Source organism: Sprattus sprattus (assembly GCF_963457725.1).
Source record: "Sprattus sprattus genome assembly, chromosome: 16".
Lineage (NCBI taxonomy): Eukaryota > Metazoa > Chordata > Actinopteri > Clupeiformes > Clupeidae > Sprattus > Sprattus sprattus.
The window spans coordinates 7,171,261-7,189,252 of NC_137914.1; the positions used below are offsets into that span (position 1 = coordinate 7,171,261).

Sequence of the window (17,992 nt, forward strand, 5' to 3'; positions counted from 1 at the left end):
GGTAAGGCTGGGCCTGCTTAGCTTCCATCTAGCTCGTCATAATGATAGCATCCAGCCTGACGGCTCCCAGGCAGTCTCCCAGAACGATGGCGACCAGCCAAACACCCTCAGTCCTGGTGATCTCCAGCCTTGCAAATCTCCAGACAGTCATTCAGTCGGCTAACACTAGACCTGTCAGCATCCTGCATGATTCTGTCCCCATGGATCCCCAGGAGTCACCATTCTGGGGAATTCCATCAGACCATCCCCTCAGAAAAAAAGCGTGGCTCCTGATGACGTTGAGTCTCTCAGCTGTACAGTGACACGACCCCTCAGCAGCCCTGTGCCTTGTTGGTCCCTGTGGAGTTGCTTCCTGAGTCTGCAACCACACCAGAGTCTTTCCCTGAGTCATCTGATGCCTCACCTGCTCCTAAGCCTGCCCCTGTACCATGCCTGTTCCTGAGCCTGCCCCTGCACCCAAGCCTTCTGCTGGCTCCTGATCCCAAGTTGACTGTTGGATCATTTTTATAAATTGGCGAACATGGATTAACTAATACATTGCCCTCCGCAATTATTGGCACCCTTAGTGAATGTGACCAAAACAGGCTAGGAAAAAATATGTGTTTGCTTTTTATCCTCTTGGGTCTTTCACTCAAAATATTCACAAAAATCTTTTCCAGCTGTGTTCCTTGGAGATTCTTTTGCCAGTCGAACCATCCTCCTCACGGTGCGTGGGGTCAATTTACAGACAGGTCCTATTCCAGGCTGATTTCTTACATCTCCTGTTGCTTTGAACTTCTTAACTATTGCCCTGATTGTGGAAATGGGCATTTTCAACTGTTAATGTATTTTCTTATATTCTTTTACGGATTTATGCAGCTCAATAACTTTTTGTCGCACTTTGACACTGTGTTCTTTTGTCTTTCCCATCTTGATGAATGACTTAAGGTATTTGTCCTTTGTCACGTCATATTTATACCCCAGTGAAACATGAAGTCATGGTTGACCACTTAAGAGTTCCTAATCAAACAGGTGAACTTAAAAATGTAAAACATGACTGTAATATATTAAAGTTAGATTATAATTATAAGATTTTCTAGGGGTGCCAATAATTGTGGCACCCATGTTTTGGAGAAAAATGATTTCAATAATTTGACTTGAATGAGAAGGTTAGATTTTTGTGAATATTTTGAGTGAAAGACCAAGACGATAAACAGCAAAGACATATTTTTTCATAGCCTGATAAGGTCACATACACTAAGGGTGCCAATAATTGTGGAGGGCACTGTAAGTATGAAAAGGCTCACTCAAAATGGCTGACAAACAATACCAAACAGTTGACTGCTTAGAGGAAGATATCCGGGGTGGAGACAAGGAAATGGGAGTGATGCCAAAAACACACATGCACACAGACAGAGAGAGAAGTTGGGAGTAAAAGTTAGAGAATGGGGTTAGTTCTGATTGGCCTTGGAGAACAGCCAAGAGAGTGGGAGGAACTATGTTTCTTCAAAAAAGTCTAACCAGACATTAATACAATGATATCAAGCTTATCAATGGACCATCCCCTCTTGTGGCTTCAATAAACCTCAGTTCTGCACATGTGGCCTTTTGCCTCTTGGTTGTGGAGAGCGACATTGACTTACACCATGCCTGCTGCTGAGCTGGCACTTGAGTCGGCCGACACCCAGTCTGTTCCTGAATGTGTTTCTGAGGCTGACCCCGAGCCTGAGTCTGGGCCTGTTCTGGTCCAAGCCGATTGAGTGCGTGTCTAAACCAGTCCCTGTCCCTGAGTCGCTTCCTGTTCCCGAGTCTGTCCTGGGTACTGTCCCTGAGTCGCTTCCTGTTCCCGAGTCTGTCCTGGGTACTGTCCCTGAGTCGCTTCCTGTTCCCGAGTCTGTCCTGGGTACTGTCCCTGTCTTTGTGTCTATGTCTGTTCTCTTCTCTGTGCCGGTCACTGTGTCTGAGTCTCTAATTCTGTGTCTGAGCCTGAGTATGTTTCTCTTCCTGAGCCTGTTCCTGTGTCTGAGTCTGTTCACTCCCAGCCTGTCTGTCCTGCCACTGAGACGTTCTCCAGTGCGGCCCTGCCTGCCTTCTCTCTCTCCGGGCTGTCCGCCCAGGGGCTCCTGCCACTGAGACGTTCTCTGGTGCGGCCCTGCCTGCCTTCACCGCCTCCGGGCTGTCCGCCCAGGGGCTCCCAACTCCGGTCATCTGTGCTGTGGTTTCAGCTCTGCTCGTGGAGTATGTGTTTCCAACATAACAAGCAGACAGGAGAGAAATGTAATCCATTAATGTAACTTCCAAGCCTTTGTAACCCAAGACTAATTCACATTGGTCCTTTATATAAAATGGCACAGAGAAGTATTGATACAACCACAACCTGCCCATTTAGCAGCAGCAGAACATTTGCTTTGGACATGAGGAGCTTCAACCACCAGGGGTGTGGGATTAATGTTCTCAGCCTTGAAATTTAAGTTTGTCTGTCAAGACAATACAAATACAAATCCTCATGTAAAAAGGCCTGCTAGAAAAAAACATGTGCTTTGGTGCATGCTCACATCTGTGCTTGAGCATACAACATTTTATGAGACTTTTTCTATTTTCTTACACATAAAAGTGATGTGCATACCAAGTCATTTTCACACACTTCAAAAGGAAGAGGGTTGATGGTATCCTATTCAGGAAGATGATTCTGCATCACATCTTGTATACATCCAATTTTCTCCTGCACCTACACAGAGACACATGATAGTTTCCAAGGTAACTACATACAGTACAATCTCACATTGGCTCTGAAAATTGGAAATGAAGCCTATGCTGAATATGTTGGTATATAATGGGTCGATTCACACAACAAATGTCCTACTTCACCTACTTAGGTGTTGACCTTTTGCTATTCTTAGCCATACATTTGGGGTTATAGAAGTTTATTCCCATCGTGTTTTCAAATTCCAAATGAGGCTCTGGCCCAGATCTAACGGATCTGCTGACCAGTGCCCAGGGGGCGGACAAAATATTGGAAACACCCCTGAAAAGTAGCTTTAAGTACCAAATCCACAATTAAGGATAGACATGTAATTCTTGCTCATCTTATTCTTAATTGCAGCACCATTCCTACTGCTTTGTAAGAAATGTGGGATACATTTCACACTCTGTGTGTGTGTGTGTGTGTGTGTGTGTGTGTGTGTGTGTGTGTGTGCGCGCGCGCGCGTGTGTGTGTGTGTGTGTGTGTGTGTGTGTGAGAGAGAGAGACAACCTGAAACCTAGCCTCTTTGTGGAATCACACACACACACAAATGACACACACATCCACACAAAAGAGCAATTGTATAGGCAACAGAAAGTTTTGTTTAACCTTAATATGAGAATCTATTTTAGGGTGAGCTTTAAGGCTCAGTGGAGAGACCACATCCTCCTCCTGTAATCATGTGAGTCACCTCTGAACAAGCCTCAGAGAATCTACAAAAAGAGATCTGTTTGTATCAAAGCCATAATGGAGAAAAAGCTTATTCATTCATTAAAAAAAAATCATTGGCATGTGTCTGGAAGCTTATATGACGTTATTAGAGACACATATGACCATATTTTAGTAGGCTGTTTGTGAAGCTGTTTGACAGTTTCATATCCCCAAGAAGTTATACCATATGAAAGGCTAGGCTATAATGTATCACTGATAGGTGTAGCCTAGAACATTATCTTGGAGCATGTTCCAACTTACCAATAAGATGAATCACTGATATCAAATAAGAAAGTCTTTTACTGTTGGTATCTATCAAAACCACAGACACAACACAGCCTGCTTCATGCAGTCCAATCAGCAATTATCTGTCGATTAATTGAGCTAACCAAAACTCAAATCATTGTAGCCTACAAGAGTGTAACAATATCTTCTTCCTTTTGTTACAGTGTGCTTCTATCAGCAATTACATTTCATTTAAAAAAATCCTCTCAATCAAGTTCATGGCCACAATGCACACTGACTGAGACACTTATGGTACGTTTACAAGTTTACATTATAAATGTATGAAGTTTATGCGGTTTCCGCCTACATAACATCACATGACACGTGTGGGGTTTCTCCACCTGTCCGTCTGTAGCCTACCACGTGATGAAGAACCAGGTGAGCCAGTACGAAGGGGACATTCTTATGAGAACCGAGCTGTCAAGTCATATGTGTGAAGGCAATTTTTCCTTTTTGGTAGAAAAGAGGTCTGTTGTCATTAGTCTACTGACTGGTGTGTTAAATATAAAGCTGACACGGTTTAGTTTACTGTTTTTTTTTTTTTTTTTTTTTTGTAAGTCCCCGCCCTTTACTTGTCAGGGACTAAAACGAGCGACGGGGATCAAATAAAGGAAAAAGTATTTCAACTTTTCAAGCCAGTTCTGTGATGGCGTCCCTTGGAAACGCTGGTGGCACGTCGAATCCAATGGTCATGCTAGCCCCAAAAACCAAGACGAAAAAGAAACACTTTGTGCAGCAGAAGGTGAAAGTATTTCGAGCAAGCGACCCAGTTCTCAGCGTCTTCATGTGGGGAGTAAACCACTCGGTACGTTCTTGGTAGAACTTGCTTAGCTTTCAAGCCAGCTAACTTCGTTACCATGTCTTTTTCTGAGCTAGCTAGCTAACAGTCGTGGCTAGCTAAATGTTATTTCTTTTTCAAGTTGTACAGTCTGGCATTGACGGAAGGTGCTTCTACAGACGCGCGATACAATCTTGAAATAGCTACCATCTTTGTTATCCAGCTAGCCTTCAAGCTAACTTGAGACTGTTTAAGTTTTAACAAGCTAACCTTTTGGTTGAATCTGCACAAATTGAACAACCAGTGCATTGTGAACACACTGCACATGTTGCATGACTGGCCGCCCAGCAAGATTAAGTTTGACAATCAATGCGCCGTAAATCGCAAGCATGATATTAGTGTAACATTGCCTAACTGCATGCATGTCAAGAGATGGTAATGTTAATGTTGGAATTGGAATGTTGACCTCTCCAGTCAGGCCTTGTAATCTTCCGGTGAGGGAAGGTCTCGCCATCTGTTCAAGTCGTGTCTCTTTGTGTCTTAACTATACTCCAATGAACCCACAGTATTTTACTTTGAGGAATGAAGGTTGACATGAAAGATAGTTTGAGCCTACTTAACAACGGAATTCCTAAGTATAAAAACGAGTTGGAGAGGAATATGTGTATGAATTGTAGAATGATGCACATATGAATTGTCAGCCTTCTTCCCTTTTGTATGGTTCACAAGTCATGCAATCAGGTGCTTCTCTTCCCTCTTTTAGATTAATGATTTAAATCTGGTACCGGTTCCTGTCATGCTGTTACCTGATGACTTCAAAGCCAACACAAAGATCAAAGTCAACAATCATCTTTTCAACAAGTAATGAAGCCATTGGTTGAAAATGTGTCAAGAAAGCAGTAGGCATCAGAAGTACAGGGAAGGGGTAAATGTATGGATCTGTATTAGATATAGCCAACATAATCTAAATGACTGGTGTATTATTGTTTTAACTTGTTCCTTTCATCGCAGTCAGTTCTTGAATATATTTTTACGTATGTTGTAATTTTAAAGATTATATTTGATATTCACAAAGCTAGGCTAAACAAAAAGCCCTTCTGGTCCTTTCCAGAATCCTTTGGTTTGCAATGTCACTTGAGGACGAGAAAGAGATGTGTGAAATTCCTGTGGTGGATGACAACTGTTTAAGAAAGGGATGGGTTTAAAGAAATTGACAGTTGCCATCTGAATGTTCTTTTGTTTTGGGGGTTTTCAGCATGTTTGGTGTTACAAAAAAGTTGTATATATGTATTTTTAACTCAGAGAAAATCTCCCAGGACATTTCAAGTTTAAGGAATACTGTCCCCAGGTGTTCCGCAACCTCCGAGAGCGTTTTGGAATTGAGGATCTGGATTATCAGGTTTGTTGGACTGCATCAGTCTATAATTGCAAAATAGACTGTCAAAAATGTAGACGGAACAAGCTACCCATTGCATTTTAATTCTGTCTGCTCCTAATGTTTGCCCTTCATTCCCTCTTGCAGGTCTCTCTTGCGCGTAGTCCACCTGTGCGTGGAGGGGAGGGCCATGGAGAAGGACTGCTCCTGACCTCATATGACCGCACATTGGTGGTCAAGCAGATCTCCAGCGAGGACGTTGCTGACATGCACAATGTCCTCTCAGAATACCACCAGGTATTTCCATGCTTGGTCCAAAAGGCAACCATTTTGCCCAGTGCATATTTTCTCATGCGGTTAACCATGTGAGGCTTCTGTGTGTGGGGTATTGGTTAATCTTGAAGTAAAATTGATTAAGCATAATGGCTGTGATTTCAATACATACAGGGGTGTTTTCGTGATCATTTCTGTATTTGTCAAAATAGTGTGAAGAGTCCTCAACGCTGATTGTTACTGCATGATAGTTATCCTAGTTCTTCATCAATGTTTACTGCTCGAGTCTCGGGTTTGGGTCTCAGTGAGCTCAGTGAGCAACAGTGAAGCCCTGAACGAAGGCCTCAGTATGACCATGGATGGATGAGCAGGAGTGTTCTTCTGAAGGCCTCTGAACAGTCCCTGCAGTCATCCAGAACAGATATATGTGTGTTTGTTTAGCCTTTAGGAGTCAGGTCCAGTCTGTTTTTAGAGCAGCCCTGGCAGTGAGAAAGGTGTTTGTGTGTGAGAGAGAGGGTGAGAGAGAGAAAGAGAGAGGGAGAAAGAGAGAGGGAGAGAGAGAGAGAGGGAGAGAGGGGGCTGTCAGGTTTACATTGTAGCTGAACAAGCAGATTGTTATCTAGGCCAGGCTCCTGATTGTGCTATACATTTACATTTTGCCACATGTCCAGAGGCCTTCGCTTAGTATGCATTTGGACCACTGCTCAGTCATTTACTTTCATTTGAAAGGCATCAGAAACCGTGGTCAATTACAGCTCTAACCCCGAATGCATTCTTTAATTCATCATTCCTATGGTGTATATTACATTGAAAAAGTTTGTTTTCATTAATTTCTTTAAAGAATTATAGGTTCTTTTAACTAAACCTATTACGTTCAGTTTGCTGTAAAGCAAATGATTGAGTAACCGACCTCCATTGCAGTCTGCTGCCGTTTCTGGGCAAAGTAGGACAAGCGAATGTGTGCAGGGATATTTAGCAGTCCCAGGGATGGTCTTAGCCTAGATCTTATAATTGAGAAAGAATAGTAAATTAGTGTGTTACTAGATACAACATCAAATTGCACAGTAGCACTCTGTGATGTATTTTTTCCATAAAGGATTTGAACTTTGAATAAATGTAATCCATCTTGCTGGATGTGTGCCTAGATTGTAATTACTTTAATTTGGGCCAGTCTGCTAAAAAAGGCAGCATTTATTCAGTCAGTATGCAGTCTTTCAGTTTGCATATTTAGTGGTAATGGTGTCTTTCCGACTTGGTCTTTAATCTGAACTCTTTGTTGCAGCACATCGTCAAATGCCATGGTAGCACCCTTCTTCCCCAGTTCCTGGGCATGTACCGTGTAAGCGTGGAAAGTGAGGACTCCTACCTGATAGTCATGAGAAACATGTTCAGCCACAGGCTAATAGTGCACCAGAAGTATGACTTGAAAGTAAGTTACAAGTACTGTTTTAGATCAGAAAGATAGTACATAACTCGCACTTACAGTTGTTACATTCCTGCACTTTTTATGTCTTATATAAAGTAGTATTCATTTTTGTTGCACTAGGTCTCTGTTGCTCATAGCTTGATTGTTCTCTCCTTTGTACAACCCTTTGGATAAAAGTGTCTTTGGATAAAAGTGTCTTTGGATAAAAGAGTAATGTACAGAAGGTGACCACAGGTCACCAAAGATTGGAGAAAACAAGTATTGTGTGAAGAATAATAGTGACACTATGAAGACGGTGTTCAAACACCTGAAGACAGGTGAAGACAGTGTTCAGTTGCACTGAAGACAGTGTTCAGGTGCACTGACAAGGTTTTACCACAAGAGGTCACATCATGATCAGTTAGTGCCGGTTGTTCTCTGTGTCTTTTTTTCTAATGTGGATGAAGTAAACGTGTTGGAGGAATAGAAAATTCAATACATGACTGCTATTCACAGGGCTCTCTGGTATCCCGAGAAGCAAGCGATAAAGAGAAGGTAAGAAAAAACTGGTACTTACCTTTTCTATGATCAGTTTTTATTACTGCTAATATATTAATACACAAAGAGCTACTGTTGTGTTGCCAAGTAATATGATGGCTCTTGTGTTCAATTTTAGGTGAAAGAGTTGCCCACTTACAAAGATGTAGACTTAAAGTAATATGATGGCTCTTGTGTTCGATTTTAGGTAAAAGAGTTGCCCACTTACAAAGATGTAGACTTCAGAAACAACATGCAGAAGGTCTATGTGACGGAAGAGGAAAAAGAAAAACTCATGGAGAAACTGAACCGAGATGTAGAGGTGAAGCATAACCACACATTTTATACCATGTACTTTTTCCAAATAAAGAGATATTTTAGACCAGGGGGTTTTCAACTGGTTCTGTCCCATGGACCACCATTGTGACTAGAAAGTAATCCGCGACCCACTGATATGCCAGTGATTCTCAAAGCATTTTACAGTCCAGTACCCTCCTTTACATGTTTGTTACCGCTGCTGCCAAGCCCCCTCCCCCGGCACACATATTTTGCCTATAACACTTAAATTTGTGAAATTATCGGGGTAGATCATTAACCACCACGCACCCTCCCCCTGCGCACGTATTCTGCCTATTACACTTACATATGTGAAATTATTAGGGTAGATCACTAAGGGTAGATCACTAGATCACCGCTGCTGCCACGCCCCCTCCCCCAGTGCACGTATTCTATAGCAGTGGTCCCCAACCTTTTTTGCACGACGGACTGGAATGAGGCATTTTTTTCCGGACCGGCAAGGTGTGGCGGATAATTACAGCAAAAATGAAATAACACAACTTTTATAAAAACGAATGTTAAGTGCATGAAAAATACAACTCACCATAACGCTAAATCAGTGCTTGGTCTCCATGTGCCGAAGCAGTTTTGATGGCTTCATTGGCTCGTTTGCTATGTCGCCACATATTATACAGAGCGGACTTGGTGCATAAGAATCACCTGTTGAGATAAACCCGTATTTTAAGTATGACTCCTGCTATTGTTTGTAAAAGAAGCTTTCTTTTTGGAGGTGTGGCTCCTTAGTTTGAAGTACAATTGTTGCATAATGCTTCTTTAAGGGAAAAGTTGCATGGTTCAGCCAATTTATCTGACAATTATGAAAAGTCAGCACAAAATACTGACCGTTTCATTTGGCATTCATTGTGATGGTGTACAGAGGAAATGTGAATCACTGTATGACCAAATACTTATTAGACAATAACAATTAGTAGTTGATGCATTAGAGATGTTCTATACCAGAGTTTTAAAAAGGCATGCAAAACACAAACCACTTGAAATGTATTCTTCCTTTCAGTTTTAATTTCAAGCAAGTTACTGCCTTTTTTGGTGAGTTTAAGTCCAGAACACTGCAAAGCCTTGTAGAATAATTGTTGATTGTATTCAATGTCTTTCCTCTGTTCATATATGTGCTATATGGTAGAATTGTATGTCCTGAGTCTTTAACCCACAGACATATGTCTGTGCAATTATTTCCTTGATGATCCCATAAATGCTTTAAACTAGCCGTTTGGCCCTATGTGTTCCAGTTCCTGGTGAGGCTGAAGATCATGGACTATAGTCTGCTCCTAGGCATCCATGATGTGGCACGGGCCGAGCGGGACGAGGAGGAGGCTGAGGAGCCTGGCTGCGAGGACGAGGCGGACCCTGACAACGGCCTGGCACCCGCACCACTGGTCGGCTCTTACGGGACCTCGCCCGAAGGCATTGCGGGCTGCATGAACTCCTTCAAGCCCCTTGGACCAGGGGAGTTTGACCCCTACGTGGACGTGTATGCTGTCAAGAGCGCCTCCGGTAAGTGTGTGGAGTAAACACTTTCTGTCTATTGCGTATTGTTTCTTATTGTGTTGAGATGAGCGGATGCATGGAGTGGGGTGACGGGAGCTATAAACCCTGAGGTTCAGTGGTTGCGCTAAGTGACATTTCCTCATGGTTTCCAGGAGCACCACAGAAGGAGGTGTACTTCATGGGTTTAATCGACGTGTTGACGCAGTATGACACCAAGAAGAAAGCTGCCCATGCAGCGAAAACCGTTAAACATGGGGTGAGTCATTGCATCGTAGGAATTCAAAACATGTTAGTTGCTGGGAAGGTTGTATTTATTCTGGTTTTTGCGCATTTTGATCCATAGAATGCTTGTTGAAATGTTCACTTGTAGCTATTAAATTGGCTCAGCCTAGAATTATTTGTAGTTTGTTGTGTTTTTGACGGGGACAAAGTTGAGTTGGAAAAACATGATTGTATCATTGGTCAGACATTTACTTTTATATATGTGTTGCTTGCAAGATGCTATGTGTTATTTTCTGCAAATCTTTGTTTTATGTATCTGAGATAATCCTTTTTTTTTCAGGCTGGTGCTGAGATATCCACTGTTCATCCAGAGCAGTATGCCAAGAGATTCCAGGGCTTCATCGCTAACATCTTTGCATAGTGACACTGTAGCACTGTTGCTATAGCAACACTGAGAACAATGTATGTGGTTGTCTTCAACAAAGATATTTACTGGATGTACATTTACTTCACCAGAAAAAAAAAGGTAATTTAAAATTTGATTTAAAGAATTTGGTCATTTATACCCACTTGTGCAATATACGTGACTAATATGTCAGTGTCCGTGGTGCAGAATAAGAAGGTGATGTATCATTATCATATTCCCATTATGCATTTGGGCAAAGAGGGACGATTTTATAATGAAGGCCTGCAGTGACCTACCATTAACCTCATATCAGAGCTTTATTAGTGTTCCCATGTAAAGTGAATGGGATGAAGACTTCGACACCACAGTAGGGTAGGGTAGCATAAGTAATCAGTGAAGGGCTTGTAGTGTAGTCTGACCTGTGTTTTTCTGCGTAGTCTAGAGCAGCGCTAGAATGTGATAACACCTAAGTCTTGAGCCTTAGGATTTGTGCATGAGTGCATCTGATGCCGAGCATGGGTAATATTTTGGAATTGTCAAAATACAACTTCTTGATGCCTTTGGTGGTTTCTGAGAGTGGTTCCAGTCAGTATTCGACTGCTGCTGATCCTTTGGAGTTCTCTGACTCTGCCGCAATACTAGTAGACAGGAGAACCATAGGCCATTTTACACAAATGTGTGAGATCCTTTTAGGTTTTGCGCCTTTTTTTCCCTCAAGTGCTGTCAAGGATCTAAGGTACAAAAGTAGATGAATACATAGCTTTGAAGAAACAATCTCTATCTTATGGATCAATTCTGGCATACAATTTGCCTTTTTGCGTTTTATTTATTTTGTTACCGTGTTTGGACCAAATAATTTTTTTCAGAACCTTTTTTCTGCATTATTTTTAATCGTGACTTTTTTTTAATGTAACTCATTCCTCTGAAACTCAACAGTGCCAGTCACATGAAATGCAGACAACTGCCCTGGGGTGCTTTTTGGGGTTTATTTTGAACTTCCCTCCTGTGGTAGTTGTCCACAGTTAGTGTATGCCAGGGGACAAGGGGGTGATTGATCTTTGAGAGATTTCCACCCGAGAGACTGTATGTTATAGGTTTACTGACCGAATTAGTTATATCAGGAGCACTTGTAGCATTTCAAACGATAAAAAAATGGTAATCAATTTCAGAGCACTGTGCTGGACATATTCCAAGATATTTTGCTTCACAATGATTATGACGTTAAAATAGTATGCTCAACTTGTGTAGTTCAATTGAGCCAAACCTGAGAAGAACCATGTTAAATCCTGAGATGAACCATGTTAGTTTTCTGGTCTCTATTTTAAAATTTCTATCACTTGGCAGTGATTCCATCATTTAGTGTTATTTATTGGAACCAAATTCCTTTCTACATTACTCTTGCGTGTCATTCTTCATGGCATATGGGTTTTGTCGCAATTAAGTTGTAAGTCCCTATTAATGAGTTTATAATCATTGAAGTCATGGAGTCGTGACGACACACTTTAAAGGGATGTGATGGGTTGTCTGTTTGGAGGAAGTGTTTTAAATATATATATATCGATGTTAAAATCTTACTATAATGTCACTCACAGAAGATGTGTGCAACCAGGTATCCAAAAAAAGAAATGTATTTGTAAGGTTTTTTTTTATTTATAAGGAAAGATATTGAAAAGTAAGCTCACCTGCTTCCCAATTACACTAAAGTAGCTTTAGGATGGTGCCTGTGATTCCTCTCTTTTAGTGAAGCTAGAGCAGTTTACTCAACATCATTAACATGTTCACTTGTAAGTCAATAAAACCTGTTTCAGTATTTCATTGTTTTTGTGTGATGTTCCTACAATACAATTGGTCATTGTCTTATGCTTTTACGAGGTATCAAATCTCCCTTGAGAGGCCCTTGCTCAGTTAGCATAGTAGGAATGTCACTATATGCTATAATTCCTCTTTGCACAAACCTCAAACATAATAACCATGACTGAAGAAATACTGCATGAAGTGTGCATGAGTGTTTACAGTTTGCCAAAAAGAAGCATTTGCTCCTATTTGAGTTGATTTTGGTAATTGAAATAAAGGTGTTTGGTTCAGGTTCCTTAAGGGTTGATGCAGTCGGAGCCTGCACCAAACACATAGGAGGCCAGAACAGGATTCATTCCCCCTTACCAGAAGCCATAATTCTGCTGACCGTCTGCTTCCTGTTGCTCTTGCAAAAAGGGGTGACTTCTCTTAACTAAGGGAAACACGCAGGATGAGGAGAGACAAAGAAAAAGAGGATACAAGGAGAACCTCGGACCTCAGTAACTTCTGAAAGTGCTGACGAGCAACACACCAATTGTAAGGGGCTGGAACATGGCGTCCTGTCCTCACATTTATCTGCAGTCAATTTGAAACGCAGCCAACACAAATGATGTGTACGGCAAGAAGGACACGGTTACTGGGGTCCCACATGATGACAGTGGTAGACACTGCAGAGGTTGCATATCTGGAAGCCACTTCAGGACACTGTTAAGTACAATGGGTACAAAAAAAAGGGTAATGTGGGTTTTCTCCCAGTGTGTGTTTACCCAAAGTTTGAGGTTACATTATAATTCTGTCAGAGGATTTTGAGTTGCAGATAAAGGTGTATTGTGAAGTGAGTCACAAAGTCTCACACAACAAATGTTATATGAATGATATTACTCATAACCCTTTTAATAGCTAACTAACAAATTGCATTTGCATTTCTTTGAATGACCATGCATGCCGTGACAACATACACCACACTTGTGGAGTTGTTATTGTCTTCTTTCCGACATACCCACTTGGCTGGGGTGAATGTCACTTGATTCCTAATTGTTCATGGAATTCAGTAAATCAGCCCTGGGCACTCATAACCATGGGCAGTACCTCGAACAAATAAAATGGGACAGGAGTTTGGGTTAAGAGGTTGCCTTCCTTCCTAGTCCACATATTCATCAGGCTTCCTAACTTCCCCCACGGTGCCTGCTGTCCACTCTGGCACTATGACTTTTGGGGTATTTCCTGGTATTGTCCTGCGTGTGGGGGCTGTTTTTTTTTCAGTCAGTACCAGACCACCTATATGTTTTTCCTAGAATGTGGGACTCTCGAGAAGATGAAACAAAATTCCATGGTAGTTGCTATGATTAATAGATGCAGTGGCTATGTGGACATGTGCAGTTGTTGCCTGTCATGCGCTGAGCAGGAAAAAAGCTGTTTCACTACTGTTACAGTTTATCAAGGGTGACAAGTTTTTAATTTGAACCCAGTTGCTGTACATAATAACATGAATTGATTGCAACTGAATTCCATTTCTTTCTCTAACACCAATCACTGATCTGGCAGGTTTCATTCTGAACAACAAATACACCTGAAGAGAACATGACCTTACTTTTGGGGTATTTCCTGGTATTGTCCTGCGTGTGGGGGCTGTTTTTTTTTTTAGCATATCAGTAACAGACCACCCTATATGTTTTTCCTAGAATGTGGGACTCTTGAGAAGATGAAACAAAATTCCATGGTAAGGTGTGCCTCCATAGTTGTCACACAATGAATTATCCAGGGATTCTAGTACATCCAGGGGGGTGTCCATTTGATGTTATTGACTTACATGGTAAATAACTACATTTCTAAGTTTATTTTATGTCTATATTTTATACATAACATTTGATTAAACAACTTGCAAGGAGAAATCTTCACTTTGATTTTTGCCCATAGTATGATCAGTAAATTCAGTAATTCTGATGTTGGGTACGCCATTCTCTAATAACATTAACATCTCGCCTTGTCTCCCCAATGTTGAATCCTCACCAACATAAACCCACTTTGCTGTCTCCCTCTTTCCTGTTGAGAACCATAACACCCCCTTTGTCAAGAGGATGTCCTGTTCGTTTAAACCTAGCCAACAGGGACAGAGAGGGCAAGAAAAAAGAGAGAGGGAGGGAAAGCTTTAACACTTCAGAGCTTTTAGTTGCTACCCTAGTTACTACAGAAAAACTCTGGACATCACAATTTTCCCATCAGTACAGATCGCCCAGGATTACTTACAGTTTTCTCAGAGGGAAGTGTCTCTCAGCTCAGCTCAGCTCATCTCGTCGTTGCACAGATGCCTCACAGCAAGGTAAGGGAACACTTACAGCCGCCCAGTGGTGTAGTAGTCCCTGGAGAAGTGGGTATACTCTTAATTAAAAAAAAAAAATTGGAAACAGCCCATAGAGCACAGGATAAACACCCTGTTTTGAGAAGTGGGTATACTCAATGCTGACTAAAAAATATGTGGGTATACTCCGTATACCTGCGTATACCCTGGACTACACCACTGCAGCCGCCTCTTTCAAGCATCTGTTGAACATCAACTAGGAACTGTATAGGCTGGATACAAAGCGTGGCTCTTCTCTGCTTGTGTTTGTCTTCATCTGTTGAGGTCTTGATGGTGTTTTCCACCAGCAGTGCTGAGTAGTTGGAGGTCAGAAGAAAGTTACAGGCTGTTCATAAACTTGTAATCCCTGAGCAGTCTTAGCATTGACCCAAGATCTTTTGCAATGTGATGTGGAAATGAATAGTTAGCACATTGTTACCGCTGTCCAAAGAAGGAATTAGGTTATTTAACTCACTTAAGTATTCGAGAATGTTATGCATAGGTTTATGTGGCAAAAGTGTAAGGTGAGCCATTTTAAGTAAAACCAAACCACATAGACTACATTTGCAATCCCGAGGTGATCAGTTACATACATTAAGATATTTAATCAGATACCATTTTCAAACAGTAATTTTGGAGATATAAAATTGGTCTAGAGATGTTAAGTCATATCATGAGATATTTGCACAGTCCTAGAAATAACACATAATATCACAATATGTGAGGTATATTCACAGCTCAAGTTAGGTGGCCTGGCTTACCTAACTTCACAAAATCTCTTCACATAGCTTATTACAGCAAAACACACAGTAAGCTCTTGCCAAAGTGATACAATTTAAATAACAAATACTACACATTAATACACATATTTTCACAATAACAAATATTTTTTGAAAAAATCTGATTTTATATCTGATCAAAATAATTTGAAATCTGATATAATATTGTTATTCTGACAAATGCATTAAAAATTATAACATATCAAAGAGCCAATAGTGACAGCTTAGAATCAAGGGCAACTTATCATGCTCACTTGATCCCTTAGACTGTATTTATTGTGTACATCACCAAATGATTAATAGGTGCAGTGGCTATGTGGTCATGTGCAGTTGTTGCCTATCATGCGCTGAGCAGGAAAAAAGTTTATCAAGGGTGACACGTTTTTAATTTGAACCCAGTTGCTGTACTTAATAACATGAATTGATTGCAACTGAATTCCATTTCTTTCTCTAACACCAATCACTGATCTTGCAGGTTTCATTCTGAACAGCTACACCTAAAGAGATCATGACCTTAGAGGATCTTTCCGCAGATGACTTCCACAATCATACAACATATGACTACGCCAACAACACACCCTGGTTCATCTATGACTGCAACATCAGTCTGGACCATGACAACAGACGCATCGCCCTCTTCCTCATGTCCTTGTTTACCTTCATGGTGGGCCTGGTCGAGAATGTCTTGGTGCTGTGGGTCAACTGGCGCCGGCGCCACACAGCCAGTGGCGTGCTCTTCTGTGTCATCAATGTCAGCCTGTCTGACCTGATGGTTGTAGTGATATGGCCCTTCTTCATGCTCGAGTTCACCATGGACAAGGTATGGATCTGGGGTCGCTTCCTCTGCCGCGTCACACACCTGGTCTTCATGCTCAACTTCTACAGCAGCTCCTTCTTCCTGGCCCTCATGACCCTAGAGCGCTACCTGGCACTGGCCCGGCCTACGGCTCAGCCCCTTTTCCCACGAGACCGCCGCCGCCGGTGGCTGCTGTGTGCCGGGGTGTGGCTGCTCGCGCTGGTGCTGTCCCTGATAGAGAACGCACACATTGACCTGCTGGAGTGGGACGAGCCCGGCTGCTACCTGATGCTCGAGTACAACGAGACCCACTGGTTCGTTAGCATTACACTCATCGCACTCATCTTTCAGTTCTTAGGCCCCAGCATCGTCATCATCAGCTGTAACGTGCTGATAGCGCGGGCGGTGCGCTCGGCCCCCGACGTGCAGGGCAGGCGGGACGTGTGGCTGGTGCACGTGTACTCGCTGGTGTTCGTGCTGTGTTGGCTGCCCTACCACTTTGTGTGCCTCCTAATGATGGTGGACGACCTGAGTGTTCACCACTTCTCCTGCGACACGGTCAAGGTGCTCTACTTCTCCTACGACATTGTGCAGTGCCTGTCGTTCCTCCACTGTGTGGCCAACCCCATCCTTTACAATTTCCTCAGCAAGAGCTTCCGCACCAACCTGATCAACGCAGTGGTACAGCACTTACCCGCACCAGAGGCCCAGGCCAATGCTAACACAGCTGACGGCACGACAGCGACAAAGGCGGGGAATCAACGCAAGCTCAGCAATGCCAGCACCAGCCAGTCCGACGCGGGCTTCTAGGACGTGACAGCCGTACTAAGACTCCAGAGAGATTCTGAGAAGTGTTGTCTTAAGATTCTGTCACAACCTGATGGGGGTAGGGAGGAACACAGAGACCAAAGTGAAGAGAGGAAAGATTAATTTCCTTTTCACTCCCTCACAAATGTTATTTCCCACAAGAACTTCTTAGAAAGAAAGGGGGGAACTTCCTGAAAGCTGGGGAGGAGTTAATTTACCTAACTGGTGACACCTATTCTATCTGACAAGTTCTTACCTGTGTGAAGGAGAACCATGACAGGCTATGAATTGAACATATATATAGACACAAATGATGCTAGATGTTTTTGAAACTAAGTTACAAATACTTTTCTGCATTGCTCCTATCCATAGTACCAGCCTCTCAAAAGTGAATTACTTTTTCATGTGTTGCATTATTTGTACATATTTTGTTGTTAAAGTCCACTAAAACTGTATATGACTACATCATTCAATGCAACTACATGACTCTCAATAAAAAGCACTTCTTCTGGTAGCCTTATGTCTTTAGCATTTTCAGTACTACTTTACTGTATGTGGCCTGCTGAAAAAGACTGCCAGCCTAGTATCCTAACTTAATTTCTTAACATTCACTGTATAAATTAATGTTTAAACCATTTAGCAAAATAATTAGTTTAATTTTAAACGCATGGTATTAATCATCACTCTGCATAGTCAGGGAAAATATTGTGACTGATGTGGAGGGCTCCTTTGTCTGTGAGTGCAAACATAAAATGTCATTGTAATTTTGTAGATTTTCTGTAAGGATTCTGTGCATAACCTTTAGGTATCTCAAATGTTTGTATCAATGTGCGATCAGTTATAAAACTATAAGCTACAAACTATAACCCCTAGCCCTCAGTCATCATTGTTCTGTATACCAAACAAAGGCAAGAATTTGTCT

At 41.9% G+C, this 17,992-nt stretch overlaps 2 protein-coding genes across 2 annotated transcripts; both read left to right on the forward strand.

Annotated features, from left to right (window-relative positions):
* Positions 1–4,335: 4,335 nt before the first annotated feature.
* Positions 4,336–12,366, forward strand: pip4k2ca (phosphatidylinositol-5-phosphate 4-kinase, type II, gamma a). Its single transcript, XM_080854007.1, has 10 exons — positions 4,336–4,523; positions 5,260–5,357; positions 5,799–5,895; positions 6,019–6,168; positions 7,427–7,573; positions 8,066–8,104; positions 8,295–8,408; positions 9,670–9,934; positions 10,081–10,184; positions 10,491–12,366. The coding sequence occupies exons 1-10, from the start codon at positions 4,365–4,367 to the stop codon at positions 10,569–10,571; spliced, it is 1,254 nt and encodes a 417-aa protein (XP_080710133.1). The 5' UTR covers positions 4,336–4,364; the 3' UTR covers positions 10,572–12,366.
* Positions 12,367–15,975: 3,609 nt separating this feature from the next.
* Positions 15,976–17,073, forward strand: ackr5 (atypical chemokine receptor 5; the record flags this gene model as incomplete). The annotated part of the gene is made up of 1 exon (XM_080854489.1): positions 15,976–17,073. The coding sequence occupies one exon, from the start codon at positions 15,976–15,978 to the stop codon at positions 17,071–17,073; it is 1,098 nt and encodes a 365-aa protein (XP_080710615.1).
* Positions 17,074–17,992: the final 919 nt, after the last annotated feature.